At 30.3% G+C, this 18,599-nt stretch overlaps 3 protein-coding genes across 4 annotated transcripts in view; 2 read left to right on the top strand and 1 right to left on the bottom strand.

Annotated features, from left to right (window-relative positions):
* Positions 1 to 17,773, bottom strand: part of LOC130891099 (sodium-coupled monocarboxylate transporter 1-like) — a 61,540-nt gene extending 43,767 nt beyond the window's left edge. The window contains exon 1 of one of the 2 annotated variants that reach the window (XM_057795657.1): positions 17,465 to 17,773. The gene's annotated coding sequence lies outside the window, so the exon portion shown is untranslated. The remainder of the gene's footprint in view (positions 1 to 17,464) is intronic. The other variant, XM_057795654.1, reaches the window with a different exon arrangement.
* LOC130891516 (uncharacterized) lies at positions 8,577 to 10,685 on the top strand. Its single transcript, XM_057796326.1, has one exon. It carries the CDS (start codon positions 8,577 to 8,579, stop codon positions 10,683 to 10,685), a length of 2,109 nt encoding a protein of 702 aa, XP_057652309.1.
* LOC130891515 (uncharacterized) lies at positions 11,033 to 11,932 on the top strand. The gene has a single exon (XM_057796324.1). It carries the CDS (start codon positions 11,033 to 11,035, stop codon positions 11,930 to 11,932), a length of 900 nt encoding a protein of 299 aa, XP_057652307.1.
* Positions 17,774 to 18,599: the final 826 nt, after the last annotated feature.

Here is an 18,599-nt window from a genome sequence, read left to right as displayed (position 1 = left end):
TCAACATCTGCCTTTTCCTTATAACTAGTTTTGTTCCTTCAGCTTTGTTAAAACATATATTTCAATTCCGTATGTAACTGTTGGTCGTATTATTGTCTGGTTTATTCTAATTTTGGTTGCTCTACATAATTCTTTCGATCTCATCAACTTTCTTGATGAATCCATGGCTTTGCTTCCTTTGGCTACTCTTCTATTCAATTCCATCCAATTTTCATTTTTCTTTGGCAGTGCTGCTACCAGATATTCGAAACTTGTTCGTTCGTATATATTCTCTCCTCCGTCGTTAATCTCTATGTATTCCTTTCTAACAATCACATTCTGTCTTAATACCACATACTTTGATTTCTATAAGTTTATTTTTAATCAAGAATTTCTTACAGCTTCTAGTTTACAGAATGATCTTTCCATTTTTTTCTTTGATCACGTTATGAAGCTAAATCATCTGCATATGCCATTATTGGTTGTTTATAGTGATTAATGGGCCCTGTTGCTTCTATAATCCTATCTCAATTATTTTTTCCCATTATCAGATTATCGATATTGGATATCCTAGTATCCATCCCTTTTTTCAACCCTAAATTTCTCTAATACAATCCCGTCAATTATTGAATTTTTCTGGGAGTCCTAGTAAATTGAAGGCAATATAGATTCTATTCCTATCTTGTCATAAACCTACTAAAAATATAAAACATATTATGGATCTAGATTGCACTCATAGCCTCAATTTATGAACGTGCCAAGAGTTTATATCTAATCCGTTAATCCTCTTCCTGTCTTGAAACTTTGGTACTTTAACACTGACATTTATTTTTCTGTTTCTGAGAACTTCAGGAAAAATTTTCAACACACATCTAGACATGACATACCTCTATAACTTTCACATCTATTTTCATGTTCACTTCTTAAAGGAAGGACAAAATATATCATTATTCTATCTCTCAGGAATTTGCTCTTCATTCAAAATTTTCCATTATTTCTGTATCAGTCGGCTACACCCCGATATCCTTATTTTCTATTTCCCCTTCTTTTTCTTGTTTCGTTCCGTCCTATTGTTCATTCGATACTCCTTCAAAGTATTGAGCCTATTTTCTAACTTTCTCATGTCTATCAAAAACCTTTTTCCTCAATCCTAAAAATAAGATACTTGATAATTGACTCAGGCGTCTCTCGATTTTACGATCTTTTGGTAAAAACTTCTTAATTCTTGGTTTCTTCAATATTTTGTCTTCTATTGCGCATGTGTATTCTCTTTCTCTACCTGAGAGTACCTTTTTAGTGTTCTTTCGGATTTCTAAATACATACTTCTTTGGTTTCTGTCGGGACAGTTTCTAGTTTAATCCGTTTTGCTAGATTCCTGCCTAGCGTTTGTTTTGTAACCTTCTCCAATACTTTTTGTATTTGCATCCACTGCATTTCGACATGTTCATTATTCTTAGACTTCTGCTAAGAGACACTTGAGTTTCCTGTCTCACACCATATTCCTGTATCAATGAAACATTATACTTCTTCCCTCTATTGGTCAGCTTCTACTTCTTCCCTCTATTGGTCAACTTCGTTATGTGAAAGTATTTTCGTCCGCACCTTTGTAACTTTGTTACTTCTTACGTCAACCTTCAATCTAATTCTATAATAGTGAAATTCATACATGTCTTATTATCAAGAATCAAGTTTTAGGATATTCTCGTAAATTTTCAGTTCTCTGCTTTGCTAATTCTAATAATTTTTAGTCATTCACTGAAATTTATTAAATTATTTTCGTGAGAAAAAATAAAATCTGACTGGGGGTCCGGTTAAACCCCACACCGTGCTTTTGAATTATACTAGGTATCTATTTCTTCTTTTTAGATGGAAATATGTATAATATAGTACATTCATAACTCTTATATTTAAATGTAAGTACAATTCTATTACTTATCAAATACAAGGATATCTGTGGCTGATATGATATTCACGTGGAAGATAATGATGATGTTTTGAATTCACATGTCAAATTTCAAAAATTATGTCATAATTAGTTAAAAGTTTGATAAAAACTTTGGGATAAGGAAGTATTTCACAACAGTTTATAAACATTATTTAATTAAACAAAAACAAACCGTGAATGGTAAGTTGAGATTGTGTAAACCGATTTGATATTCGCAAATAGATTAGGTTTGAGTCGACTGAAAGATTGGTTGAATTAAAGTTAACAATCCAGTAGAGCTGGCAAGCATCCAGTTTTTCTAAAAGTTGATCCTCTAACTAATCAGAAAATTGACAGAAAATTGTTCTCAAACTCAAAAGGTTGATTTAATCCTAAGATAAAATCATCTTCTTTCGCTCGCATGGTGATTGCGTTATTGATTGTTATTGTTCGTAGAGTGTTCATAAACAGAGTATTCAGAACCAATTGATATTCAGGATTACTAAAAGATGTTAGCCCTACGAAAAGCTTAAAAGTTAATTTTGAAAAATCATCAGAATACTGAGAGCATTGGAGATAGAATCATATTAAAAAATTAAAATGGGGAAGGAACTTCTACATGTTATGGAAGTATTAACTTTTTTATAGTTGTCAATAAAAAACTCAAAAAATAATACCCTAGAACTAATTTGAAACCCAAATAATTTGATGTTACTTCTCGTTGAAAATGAGTTCAAAATTTTTGACAATTATAAGTATAATGGGAAAGCATTCCAGATATATTTAGATTGAATATGATAGCTATTCGTGTCGAATAACTTGAAAAAGAAGTCGATGCTATACATCGACTTAGGCTCACGTGTAAACGAATTGAATAAGGTAAATTCGAAAAACACCGCACTGTTTTGTCTATTCTAAAGAGAAAAGAAAAAAAAAACTGTAGCACAAATTATATACGAGTAGATATACATTGACAAAACGTAACAGGACAGGAGAATAGCGTTGCTACTATGGTAACAATTAGTAGGGGAATGGTTGTCGTGTAATAATAGTATTAGTGTGCGTTCACATTGGCAACGCTCAAGCGGTGAGCGTCGAGCGATGCTGCTCCAGCGGTTTCAGAAAATCTTTTTGAGTATAGACTTTAAATGAATATTTTCACACTGCAAAAGCGCTTCGATCTTGTTCGTTTTTTTGAGCGGTGCGTCATGTTTATATTTTTATTCAGTATGGAGTCCAACCAATCTATACGCTGTAGTTTTTATAAAATGACATCGCAAAATAAGATAATTGATTGTGAGTTATTAATATCTGAAATTCAAACTAGGCCAACCCTTTGGAATTTCTATTTGTATTAAGTTCATGAACATCATCGTAATAATCATGTTCCTGTTTACTTTAGAGAGACACATCATTATTTGGATATAAGATTGAGAAGTCTCTAATGCGACAAAAAATTAAGCCATGCAACAACAAAACAAAAGAAATACACAAATTCTAACGTCCCTAAAATAAAGCTGGACATAAAAATGCTAGAACTAGAAAAGTTATACTTAAGTTATGGAGAGGATCTCATCAATCTAAGCAACATGCATTCTTACGAACTTGTCCACTGACGTAGATCATGAAGCCGGTACTGTTCTATCATGTTTTCAGAATCTAAAATTTGGGAGATGCGGTAAGCAAATCCCATAAGAAACATTTACGCTTTTTGAATACTGTTTTCATGTTGTCTTTACAGTATATTGTATGTTTTTTTGGCGTTTTTATTTGTTAACATTCTAGAATCCGAATTAATGAGAAATTCGAGTATAAACAGGAGCTTGTAATCAGCAAGTAGTCAGTAAATAATCTTATGTCATCTCGAACACATCGGGATAGAGAAGTGAACGGTGAGATTAAAAAAATTAGTATGTCAAGAATTAGATGAATGTTTAGTAACAAGTTTGGGGCATAGTTTAGTGAATAATAAATAGTTAAATAAATTTAGTGTTACTGTAAAAATAGATTAAGTGAGTGAGAAGCATTGTATATAAATTCATTCCAACGTAAAATTTTGGTTTGTATGATTAAGAAAACCATTACACTTTATACCATTTTATGAATTTCTATTCAACTAGATATAATTTGGGTAGACAATCACTTTCATTTTAGCAAATGATAGTTTCAATTTTGATAATCAAGGTAGAAAAAAATTTCATTATATTTTGTTACTTAGGTGGTAAATGATCTATTGATTTATATAATTATCAGTTTTGACAATCTCAGGTTATATTTTGATGGAGCTCCACTTTAGATCGAAACGTCATAAACCTTGTTTGTGACATAAACACATTATTCACTGAAGTATACAAAAACTACGACAGATCCTGAGTATTGCTTTTTCAATCGATTTTTGTAATATTATGATAACCCGAAAGTATTACACAATTGTTAATTGAAAGGCAAATACTTTGTTTTGTGATTTGGCCTGATTAAGTTTACTGCTTTACTCAATATTCCAATAATTCCTACCTAGAGTAATAATCATGCTTTTACTCTTTTCCCCATTCATCTAGAGATATTCTACTGGTCTCACGTCAGGCTAATTTTTAATAATAACATAACTATGGACTATAAACAAATTATTGGCTTGAGTACTATTGAATTAAAACAGGCTTGATAGTATTGTCATCTTCATCTTCTAAAAAATTAATCATCGAGTATTAGTGACTAATTATATAAGTTCCTTTTATCATTTATAGTTTTTTTGTTCTTATGAATGTGACCCATTTCTAAAAATTCTCTGTATTAGATTCCGTTCAAAGAATTTTTGAATTTTTATAATTGAATTTATGTTTTTTTTATATTTCAGGTTAGTTAATGCAGTTTTATTTTTTTTTATATTGATGAACCTTTAAATGATCTATTTTCTAAATAGTGAGATGTCTGCCCTCTGTAGACAGCGTCACAATCAGTACCAGGCACTTGATGTATAATATCAATTCTTTTATTTTCTGGTGTTCTTGATTTTAGTTTAGAAAAATATTTGTATAATGTAATATGTCGTTTATGAGTAATATATGTTATTTCCAAAAGAAGACGTATTTAATAGTTTTTTCAGTTGTTAGATCTTTGGCAGAATCATGGCATTTTATATTGTGTTCTTCATGGTAGACATGTGTTGCTAATGAATATATGTCAGTACATAATTTGCTATCGCTTTTTTGAGAGTTTACCCAATTGGTGAGTGATCTCTTTAACTGACTAATGTACTTCTTGCCACAATCAGAAGAAGGAATTCTATATACTATGTAAGGTAATTCATTGGTTGGTGTTATATCTGTTATTTTAGTAGGAAAAGATTGAATATTGAGGGTTTGACTGTATACTATCTTAATATTGAGTTATTTAAAAATTCCAGAGAATTTAGAACTAATAGAATATTTAGGAAAATCGAAATTTCGAACATTTAAATATGATAACCTGATGACGTTAAATCAGTTATACAGAATTTGTTTCAAAAGATATGAAGGTTATGATTTTTCATTGAAAAGTTTGTGAAGTATTTTAAGGTTCTTACCATGAAATATTGGATTAGATACTTGTAGGATCTTATAAATTCAAGTAAAAAGATTCAAATATTCTTTGAATGGAATCTAATCTCATAGTTCACATTCATAAAAATGAAATAGCTATAAATGATAGAAAAGATAGATAATTCATTTGATTAACTACTGCTACATATTGGAGATGTAGGCACTGAGGAAAATTAACTTTTTTTATGGAATCTAATTTTTATTTTCATTTTTTTTTATTTTGATATTCCAAGTGATCTAAAAATTCGAAACGTCAATTTTCATCTTTCAAATATTATTAAGAAAAACATTTTTAAACAGAAGACCTAAAATCATAACATTTACAAACATAAACATGTGTGTGTGTGTGTGTGTGTGTGTGTGTGTGTATGTGTGTGTGTATGTGTGTGTGTGTGTGTGAGTGAGTGTGTGTGTGTGTGTGTGTGTGTGTGTGTGTGTGTGTGTGTGTGTGTGTGTGTGTGTGTGTGTGTGTGTGTGTGTGTGTGTGTGTGTGTGTGTGTGTGTGTGTGTGGGTGTGTGTGTCTGTGTGTCTGTGTGTGTTAAAATCTAAAACACCAAAAAACAACTAAGTAATATCATATATCAAGTCCCTTTTACTAATTGTGACGCTGTCTACATAGGGCAAACCTTTCAGTATTTAGAAAGTAGACTAAGAGGTCATCAATACGATAAAAAAAATAAAATTGCAATAACTAACCTCTAAATATCAAAATAAAACATAAATTCAATTACAAAGAAACAAAAATTCTTGGAACGGAATCTAATACAGAGAATTTTTAGAAATGGGTCACATTCATAAGAACGAAAAAGCTATAAATGATAAATTATAAATAATTTAAGTAAAATTTGTGAATTCTAATAAAACTATGAATAATTGAATTGATATATATATATATATATATATATATATATATATATATATATATATATATATATATACATATATTGATATAGGGACCAAGTAAAAATTAATTTTTCTTATGAGAACAAAGTTCTAATAAAAACTTGAAGAAAAGGCCGAACGTCAAAATTTAACTTTCTTTTAAAAATAAAAAAAAACTAATTTTAAAACAGAAGAGACCCAAAATCAAAAGCATAACAACATTTAGATGCATTAATATATCGAAAGGTCCAAGAAAATTAGTAGTAGTAGTTATTCTTAACTGGTAAAACATTGTCAGATCAATAATTCATAGGATGACCCTCGTTGGAATCGTTTGGTGCAAACGAACAAATTATATTCCGATAGATGATATATTTTGATTCAAATATAATTAGTAATTATATGTTCAATACTAAATTTAAGGCCTAGTGATAGGAACTCTGCAAAACGATCAGTCACTATCAGTATACATTTCAATCGACCATTGTTCAGAGTAATAATGGGAATATTTGAAACATTATTTTAAATTGTTGAATTATATTGAACAATATTCGTATATGGATTAATCAGAACTGAGAAATAACAATAGCAATTCAAAAGAAAATAATAAATTATTATACATTGTTCATGATACCAATTTCATTGACAAATCCATAGTAATTATGCGATAAATTTCACATCGAATATCATTTCGATTCATACTTTTCCCCTTATTCATAGAAGAAGAATTAACAGTTTTAATTATGAGCTGAAACACGAACTTTTGAAAGTGAATTTGCTTAGATAATATCTAAACCATTAGATAATATTTTTAGATTAATAGCATAGGATTAGTACACTGAATTATAATTACTCCCTTATTTTCATTCAATATTATATTTTCCATTCGAAGTGTAAATTTTTATTCAAGGATTTTCCAAGGAACGGTGTTGAGAACAGAAGAAAAACAACATAGATATATTAGTGAGAATCCATATAACGCTGGGTAAGTCAGAAATAAACATTTTCCAGTTTTGTCATACAACTTTTATTGAAGTTTCTATCCAGTAGGAAACGGAGATCAGTTTAATAAAAAATGTGTTAATAAAATGTTGCATATTGAAGAACTTATTTGATTTTAAAATAGGAATAAATCATAAAGAATATCTGTATATGATACACTTTGGCAGAATAAAGTATTTGTCATCATTTTTTCGATAGATTTCTTGTTAAAATTAATGTTTAAAATAATTTTTTATTATGTTAAAATAAGTCGAAAACGTGGCAACGCCGCCCAACATAAAGTTTTTTTCTATTTTTTGTATTAATAAGAAATGTGTTGTTGATATATCGCCATTAAAAACCCAACTAACACATGTTTTAATATTATTAATAAATAATACAGTCCACACATCAACAATTAGTTTATTTGAACCAGCAAAGAATTTTAAACATTTTGGTCTTCGATCCAGATAAATATAAGATAGAAAAATATCTAAACAGTGTAAAAACTATCTGGAATTTAACAACAATCGAGTGTGTCCAGTGGCCCAGAGAAGAGGCGAAGAAAAATATCGAGCGAAGTAACAAGCGATAGTGACTAACTGACTGAACGACTGCAATTCAGGTACTTTTTCCATACAATTCCTATTTTATTGTATTTTTTCCTTTATCCTAGGATCATTTGTTCTATTTAATCAGAAAATGGTCGAAACTCTTCAATAAACCATTGAAAATTGATTCAATTATTTCAATAAAAATTACAATTTAAATGTGTTAAGACAATTTTAGCGGTATTTTACATCGCAACAAGATATGCGACGTATTTTTCTTACAATTTTCAATTGAACAGTTTATAATAATACAATTTATTTTCTATTCAGTCTAGGCAATTCATAATACAATTTCATTAGTTTGATTTATAAAAATCACATGCAATTATTTTAAAAGATACAAATTACTACTTTACTTACAATTTTAAGCCTAGTAAGAAGGTACAATCAATGTTAAGCAATTGAAGTAGCTATTTCATCACAATTAAGGTGCAATTTTCTGTCGTAGGTTATTTTTTGATAATAAATTACAATTTAAACTGCAATAATGCCCCCAATAGAGAATATTGACCTCACAATTTTATACCGTAAAAGAGGTACAATTAAACAAAAACTTACATTATTAGAAAAATTCATAGATAAAATTAACGAATCAGTTCCAGGATTTAATGAAATACAAATGCGATACGACAATCACTTAAATTTATTAGATGAATTTGACAAAATCCAATCGATTATAGAGTCTGAATGTAAAGAGGATGACTTAGATGAACAATTCAATGAACGCGATACATTTCAAGATAGATATTATGCTGCTTTTGATTTTTTGAAACAATTTATACAAACTTCACAACCACGTCTAGATACAAGCGTTGAACAAAATTCAAATTCAGTTAACAAAATTTCGTCGAATAATTTTGATCCTCTTCAGAATGTTTTATTACCAAAGTTAAAATTACCTAGTTTTGATGGAGAGTTTCATCATTGGCTTCAATTTAAAACCAATTTTGAAACTATCATATGTGACAATACAAATTTGAATGAGAATCAGAAATTTCAGTTTTTAAAGGCGTCTCTAGAAGGGTACGCTTCTCGATTTATTGAAGGTTTAGACAGTACAGACAAACCATTTGAAAGAGCTGGGAACCTTTTAGGTGAAAGATTTGATAAAAAACAATTCTTAATCGATAGCCATTTCAAGTCTATTCTAAGTGTGCAAAATATTGTTAGAGAAAATTATATACAATTCCGTAAGTTATTAGATGAAATTTCTAAACATTTAACATCGCTAGAAGGCTTAGAGTTAACTAAAGATATTTTATACGACTCCTTTATTATTTATATTGTGTCCAATAAATTGGACAAAAATACGATTCGTGACTGGAAAGAAATGAAATATCATTCTGAATTACCAACTTTGGACGAATTTATGAATTTCTTGAAAGAAAAATCTGACATTTTACAATGTTTGGACGAGTCTCAACAATCAACTAAATCCATAGGCAATTTAAGTAAGAATAAGAACAATCCAGTACATATGCTTTTATCAACAAATAAATCATTGTCCTGTAATTATTGTAAACAAGCTCATACAATTTATAAGTGTCCTCAGTTTTTAGCTTTAAATGTTAATACAAGAATTCATAAAATTAAAAATTTGCACTTATGCGAAAATTGTTTACTTGCAGGTCATGATAAACAAAATTGTAAACACGGCAAATGTACAATATGCAAAAGGAAGCACAATACACTGCTTCACAAAGAATATAATGTAGTACCCCCGGCAAATAATACTTCTAATGAAACAACAACTTCGATGAATGTAGTTGTAAACCACAATAATTCAAGCACGATTTTAAAAGCGGAAACTTTCGCCAATTCACTGTTATCTACCGTCTCATGTCAAATTAAAGACAACCAAGGCAATTTTCATCAAATAAGAGCACTGCTGGATTGTGGAGCTCAATCCAATATAATAACCGAAAGGCTATGTAGTTTACTAAATATATCATTGTTACCTACCAATGTCTCAATTTCTGGAATAGGTAAATCTGTATCTTATATTAATAAAAAATGTTCTATTTCTCTTTATTCTTGCGTTAATGATCATGAATATACAATTTCATGTTTAGTCGTCCCTGTAATAACTGGTAATATTCCATTTGCTTATTTTAATCCTAGTACATTAAAGATACCGGAACATGTTCAATTATCTGATCCCAGTTTTGGATGTCCACAAGAAGTCGATTTATTGTTGGGCGCCAATATATTTTGGGATTTGTTATTAAACGAAAAAATAAAATTGGGAAATAATATGTTAGTTAACACTGTATTTGGATGGATAGTAACAGGTGCGCTTCCAATTAATAATAAAACAATCATGTGTAACCTTTCAAGTCATATTCCTGAAGATGACCAGTTAAAGAAATTCTGGGAAATTGAAGAAATAAAAGGTAGTAATCAATTTTTATCTCAAGACGATATTGTGTGTGAGTCTTTATTTAACGAAAATACTTTCCGCATAGAAAACGGTCAGTTTGTAATAAAATTCCCGTTAAAACAATCCCCAGAACTATTGGGCAGGTCTAAACCCGAAGCAATTAGAAGATTTAAGACATTAGAAAAACGGTTCGCGGATGTTCAATTTAAACAATTATACACCGATTTTATTCAAGAATATGAAACTTTAGGTCATATGACTAAATTAACTATTGAACCCGATGGAATTAAATACTTTTTACCACATCATGGTATTTTAAAAGACAACTCGTTTACGCGTAGTTTTTGATGGAAGCTGTAAGACGTCTAAAGGGTGGTCGCTTAACGATCTACAATATATCGGCCCTAAAGTTCAGAATGACATTATAAACATTCTTACGATTCAGAACATATAAATTCGTGGTTTCCGCTGACATATCAAAAATGTATCGTCAAATTCTCATAGATCGAGAGCATAGACCTTTACAACAGATACTATGGCGTAATAACCCCAAAAGTAACTTTTGCACTTATCACTTGAATACAGTTACATATGGAACTCGATCAGCTCCATATCTGGCTATCAAGTGTATTAAGACGCTAGCGGAACACAATATGAATCAATACCCCAAAGCCTGAGAAACAATACTAAAGGACATGTACGTGGACGATTTGTTGACCGGTTCTAACGATTTAATAGAATTACAAAAATTATGCAAAGACATATATGATGTCTTATCATCCGCTAATTTCATTTTAAGAAAGTGGATTTCTAATAATTTTCAAGTAGTTTGTGGCTTCAAAGATAACAATATCTCAAATGCAATTTTAGATATAGGTGATAAAGAAAGTTGTAAAACTTTGGGAATCCAATGGGACAATAAAAATGACATTCTAAAATATACAATTAAACAATTTACCCATCGAAACACAATTACTAAACGTCACATTCTTTCAATTATTGCTCAAATTTACGATCCTTTAGGGTTATTAAGCCCTTCAATAGTTATTGCAAAATTAATAATACAGAAATTATGGTCCCTACACATTAGATGGGATGAGCCTATTCCACAAGATATAGAACAAACTTGGTATCGATTTCAGAATGAACTTGGCAGTTTAAATCAATTATCTATTCCTAGAAATGCTATTTATTCAAATTATGTACTTACAGATGTCCATTGCTTCTGCGATGCATCGAGAGATGCATATTCATGTTGCATATACTTACGTAGTGTTGACGATAGCGGAAATTATAACGTTCAATTACTATGTGCCAAAACCAAAGTGTCGCCGCTGAAGACAATAACAATTCCAAAACTTAAATTGTGTGCTTGTCTTCTAGGAGCACAACTAGTAAATACTGTGGTCAATGCCTTCAATTTAAAAAATATTCATTATTGTTTGTGGTCCGATTCTCAAGTCGCCCTATGTTGGATTAACACGGAACCCAATTTATTACAGACCTTTGTTGCTAATCGCGTATCTAAAATACAATCTCTCACGAACATTGAAAATTGGAGGTATGTTAGTACTAAGGAAACCCTGCAGATTTAGCATCTCGAGGTATAATGCCTAAAATGCTGATGTCAAGTGCAATTTGGTGGAAAGGACCTCAATTTTTATTGTTACAATCATCAGATTGGCCAATTACTAATTTTTCAATTTCTAAACACGATCTCCCAGAACTAAGAAAATCTAAAACTATTTTGGTCATATCACAACATACAAAAATTTGTGATTTATTTACAAAATTCTCTTGTTTACAACGATTAAAAAGAGTCACAGCATATTGTATGCCTTTTATCAATAATGCACGAAAATCTGATACCAAAGTTATTGGCCCATTATCAGTTGAAGAATTGGAAAACACCAATACTATTATCTCAAATGGAATCATTTTCCGAGGAGCTAGAATTACTTCGTAAAAACAAGCAATTAGATGCTAAACATAAATTTGCCTCATTAGCGCTCTTTATTGATGAGAAAGGAATCATCAGAGTTGGGGGACGATTAAAAAATACTCACTTACCATTCAACATCAAACATCCAATCTTACTCTCAAGTAAACACAATTTTACCAAGCTAATTTTTAATCATAAACATAGTCAATTGTTACACCCAGGACCACAACTACTATTAAGTTCGGTTCGACAATTCTACTGGCCTGTTGGTGGTTCTATATTAGCCAAACAAACAGTGAGAAATTGCGTGAATTGTTTCAAGTTCAATCCTATTCCATTTTCCTGTCCAATGTCAAACCTACCGAATGAAAGAATTAGGCCTACGCTTCCATTTGAAGTGACCGGAGTTGATTATGCCGGCCCATTCTATATTTTGAACAAACCAGGTAAAGGAGCTAAACTTAATAAATGTTATTTGGCTATTTTCGTTTGTTTTTGCACTAAGGCAATACATTGAGAAATAGTAACTGATTTAACTTCCAACAATTTCTTAGCATGCTTAAAACGCTTTGTATCTAGACGAGGTGTTCCCAAAATAATATATTCCGATAACGGAACTACATTTCACGGCACTAACAACTTATTGAAAGATCTTAGTAAATTTTTATTTAACAATCAGGCCTCTATTGTCAATTCTACCAGTCAATATAATATACATTGGAAGTTTATTCCTCCTTACACCCCAAATCATGGCGGATTGTGGGAAGCAGCCGTTAAAAGTTGCAAATTTCATTTGAAGCGAGCTCTTATTAATAATAATGTGACTTACGAAGAAATGTGCACCTTAGTGATACAAATCGAAGGTATATTAAACTCTCGACCATTGTTTGCGCAATCAAATGACCCTAATGACTTGTCACCCATTACACCATCCCATTTCTTAATAGGTCGAGTTCTGACCTCCATTCTCAACATTGACTATACTAATACCAACAAGTATCGTTTGACTCGATTAGAACACATCCAGAAACTCTACCAACAATTTTGGCGAAGATTTTCAAGACAATATATTTCTCAGCTACATCAGCAGTACAAGTGGAAAGACGCCCCATCAACTATTTCTGTGGGCACTTTAGTCTTAATAAAAAACACCCTATATCCACCATGCCAATGGCCAATGGGAATAATTAGGAAATTATTTCCCGGAAGAGACGGCATTACAAGAGTTGCTGAAGTCCAAACCCATAAGGGACTAATTATTCGTTCCATCAGACATTTGTGTCCATTACCAAGACAAGAAGACATAGACAATTAAATCGATTTATTGCAATCTTAATACAGTGATAGACTTTGTAAACATAGGTATATATTATCAAGTAAATTTCTACAATAAGCTGTTTTGAAGGCATCCCTTCAGAGAGGGGGCTATTATGTTAAAATTAATCTTTAAAATAATTTTTTATTATGTTAAAATAAGTCGAAAACGTGGCAACGCCGCCCAACATAAAGTTTTTTTCTATTTTTTGTATTAATAAGAAATGTGTTGTTGATATATCGCCATTAAAAACCCAACTAACACATGTTTTAATATTATTAATAAATAATACAGTCTCCACACATCAACAATTAGTTTATTTGAACCAGCAAAGAATTTTAAACATTTCTCATTTGGAATATTTCATATTGGGTAGGTACTAGGCATATTTTTCAATAGACAATCCATTATAGTTAATAGTTATTCTGAAAACATCAATTTCAGTTCTTAACAATCAATATAAAAATCATCAGTTTAATCATCGAACTATTCGCATAATTTTTTATCAAACATTATTTGTAACAAATAAAAGTTTCACAGTTTATCAGAGCTATTGATTACATTGCCTATTATTTGTTTACTTTGAAAACACTAAATGAATTGAATATACAGTAATGAATAATTATTCATCGATAATATGCTTCACCGTCATCACTAGAAAAAGAAACGATTATCGGTTTTATATCCACAATCCTATCTAACTTAATAATTTTAACTTTTTTGCAGTGTATGTTTGTCACGTTTTCTAAATCTTGCGCTGGAAGATCCCCTCTATCTTTTAGTTTAAAAGCAGTACTGTTGGCTGCCACTTCAGTTTTCACCTGAGCCAATTCTATAGGGCTCAAATCTCAATGATATGGTGGAAGTCTAAATATAATTTCATTATTTTGTTGTGGAATTTCATCGGTAACATAAGAATCTCTATGTTCTTATCTATTTATATCAAGTTGTATCCTCTTAGATTGTAACCATTTTTGCATATCTTTTTTTCAATATCGAACTTTTTCCTGCATACGGCTGTAGTGAAATGCATTGTCCATTACAACTACACCACCACCGGGCAATTTTTTTGAACCAGTTTTCAAATACTATATCCTCAGGATAATCTCCAGTTTTCTCACTTGTAAATATTAGCAATGCATCTGTAATAATTCCATGCCCAGATCTCGTATTAAGGATTAGGAAAGATTTTTCGAGCCTCTAGAAACGAAAAGCATCTATTTTATCCTCAATAATTGTATCCATCCATATTTTGTATGACCCTCATTTAATCAGGTTTCATTAGGTAATTTTTTTCCATTTCACAATATCGTTGTGCTTTCTCAAAATACTTTTTCTATTACTTTTCAGGTATCTATAAAATCTGATTGTCTCAGTATATACCATAAAATAAATGGTAAGCTTTCAATTCATATGAAAATTAGTATAATTTGTGGCTTACTTGAAATATATTTCTTTCGTAACTTTATATAGTGGTGAATCTTGGCATTGTTTTATTTCAGTTACAACTTTATTTAAAGTTAGTATTCCATTTTCTAAAAAGAAACTATGAATAATGCGTAGAATTATATTTTTTTGTTGTATCATCGAGGTTTTTACAATGTTTGGGGAACCTCAACCATGGTTAGAAGGAACAATTATCCCAGTGTTTCTATATTAGAATCACAGTCGATCTAGTAACTCCTGAAAAATAAAATTTGTATTCGTTAATTTCATACAAAAGTGCTATTTTCGATGACTTCCCCAACGTTTTTACAATGTCATATACCTTTTTTTCTGGTTATTATTTGAGGTTTGTTTATACAAAATCACAATGTTCTCTTCTTTGTAGCTGATGAGTGACCCAAGACTACAGAACTCCTTTTTAGGGGTTCGAATGCTGTCTGCTAGTACTTGGAACATTTTCTTATCTCATTTTTAAATCAGTCCTGATAAGAGCAGCTGTTTTATTTTAATAGAAAAATAATAATAACGTAAAAAAAGTGGACACTATTTGTTTATAATTTGTACAATTGTCAATCATAATATATGTCAAAATTGCTGTGTAAAACAGGCTATGATTCAACCAATTAGGAATCTTGAGAATTCTCAGGTTAAATTCAAATCAGTTCTTCTAGTTTAAAAACGAGGTTTAGTACTGATGAAACGAATAGTCAATTGTTTTATATTACTATGCATGTTTAACTATGTCACTAATATACCATCCGTCGATAAACACAACCCGATCCTTTAGGTCGCGGTGTATATAATACCCTAATATCTATATACTTACATACATACAAGTATAATAATACAAAATACAAATTCATGAAATTAGTGTATTTTCACGTCTTTCACAATGGTAAAAAATTTTGTATTTGTAGGAGTATTTACAGTGAGTGGGAGAATCGATTCATCGATTCCAAACATTTCGTTGATGCTATATTTGCTCGGATTTAGGTGAAAATTGGGGTTTAATTATTAATCCTTAATAAGTGCTCCAAGTTCAAAATCAATTCCACGGTTTGAAGTGCTCATAAATCAAGTTCAAAGACTTCGTTACCTACGTACATACCATCAAGTTAAGGTAAAAATCTTTAATCCTCAACTGCTGATAATAATCGATCGATTGTATCAAAATTCCGAACTATCAATAACATTAATTCATGATGAGTGTCCGATCAAACATCGCAAGCAAAGATTCAGTTACATAGACACATACAAACTAATACAAGTATATTATAGTTATATTATAGTAGTATACAAGTATAATAATAAATTATTATGTATTAATTTATCCTGTTGTTCAATCTAATGATGGCAGATGATTAGTAAAAAGTGTTATAGAAATTCGTAATAATAAATAAAAAAAAATGTTGCCTCATTCATTGTTATAGGTGAATATTGAAATCTTCATAAAGATAACCCGTGATTGTACCCAAAATATTTCATTGAAGAAACTGCATATATTTTCCTATTTTTTCGTTTGTTTGTTGACTTTTGAAATATCAATCAAAAATTACTATTATTTTGGGATTGAAATAAATCGTTGGGATTGGTAAATAGTTTGAAAATTTTTGGATTTTGGAATTTGACGAAAAATGGAATAATTGTTCGAAAACTATATGGGTGATTCCATTATAACTGTGATATTCAATGTCCTGTATTGTTTTGTTGTACTAGTCATTAATTAATAATCAATTAATAAAAATTTTGTGTTAATTGAATAATTCTTAAGATATTTAAACATTATTTTTATACAATATAACTTGCCACTTAAAGAAAACTTATACTACATCACTTGAATGTCAGTACCGTGTCATGTCCATTCCTAGAATTTACCGATAAATTATTAATTTTTTTTGTCGTAACAAATGATTTAAACTAATTACCTTATAAATTCTAATGTTTATGATCAAACTGAGGAAAATTGATGCACTTGTTGTTTAATATCTTAAGTTACCATGTCAGTACCGTGTCATGTCCATTCCTAGAATTTACCGATAAATTATTAATTTTTTTTGTCGTAACAAATGATTTAAACTAATTACCTTATAAATTCTAATGTTTATGATCAAACTGAGGAAAATTGATGCACTTGTTGTTTAATATCTTAAGTTACCATGTCAGTACCGTGGATAAATGAGTCAGTACCGTGGAACTCAAAATCCGACATTTGTGTCTTGCTCGTGATACTTTGAAGTTGTAGTAAATTCCTCTTAGAGTTTTATTTTTACAGTAAAATAGATGAATAATATGCATAAAAAAGTTAGAAAAGTTAAATTTTAAAATCTTGAAATTTTGAATACAAAAAATCACAGTTAGAACGGAATCACCCATATGTGAATATCAATGTTGTTATAGATCATATATTTTTACGTCTGGATTAACCTTTTCAATTTTACCTCCTTATACCATACAAACTTCAATTGGATTCCAGAGAGTTCCTGAATAACTTGAAGTCACTAGTCCATAATAGTCTTTAATCTAGCAAATAATAAATCACGCACCAGTAACGGTGTTTCAATTTATGCCATCACTTTCAACTATTGAGTTAAATACACAAGTTTGCCGATAATTCTATTGTTCACCACTAACGACATACATTAATAACACATATTCAAGACTTCACTATAATCACATTTCATCGTGATCGTGTTTCTTTCTAAATAGCTGTTAGTCGATTGCGTAATAATGACTGGAAAATTATAGTTATATTATACATTATGGAGATAGTAAGCCAATCCCTACAGACCATTACTTCGAAATGAATAAACAATCAAATGTTACGAGGATAATTCCAAAGATAATGACCAAATTAGTATTTCATCCACTTTTTGACTATGTATGAGATGTCATTAAGACAAATATTAATTACCGTGCTATTATTGAATGAATTTTGAGATTCAATTCAATGCAAATGTACCTCGAGTATCGACATTTCTTTTATAACAGAGGATTTTGGACGAATCAAAAGGGATGTTATAGACGGTCCACAACATTTTGGGAGATATGGTCCACAAAGTGACAAAAATTGATATCGGCGAGCCGCATTTGTAATATAACTTTGTACATCATACTTAGTTATCAATTGTAGGTAGGCAATATAGTTGATATTAGAAATGCAGAGTTTTCTATATTTAATTATTCAAAACAGATGACAAAAAAACACTAGAAACATAATGAGGGGTAAATCTGTTGTATAACAAAAATTGGAAGGATTGAAAAATTAGTTCGAAGTTAGAGGCTACCTATATAGAGTCTATTCATTGTTTGTTTGTTGTTTAAATTCTAACAATATCTTTATCAATGCTTATGTGTAAAAAAGAAATATATTTAGTTTTCCACTAATTAAGAATTGAGAGCATTCCCATAAGTACTGCTAATGAGCTTTTGATAGTAGAAATAAATTTTTATTTTGAAATTTAGTTATAACAATTTCTTTTACAAAACAGTCACAAGCCCGATGACGATATCCAGACGCGGGTTGTCGACGGCTTATATAAAGTGATGGAAGGAACTATTT

The sequence above is a fragment of the Diorhabda carinulata genome, chromosome 3 (assembly GCF_026250575.1).
Source record: "Diorhabda carinulata isolate Delta chromosome 3, icDioCari1.1, whole genome shotgun sequence".
Taxonomy (NCBI): Eukaryota; Metazoa; Arthropoda; class Insecta; order Coleoptera; family Chrysomelidae; genus Diorhabda; species Diorhabda carinulata.
Note: the sequence above shows the minus strand (reverse complement) of the source record. Positions and strands in the feature narration are given on the sequence as shown.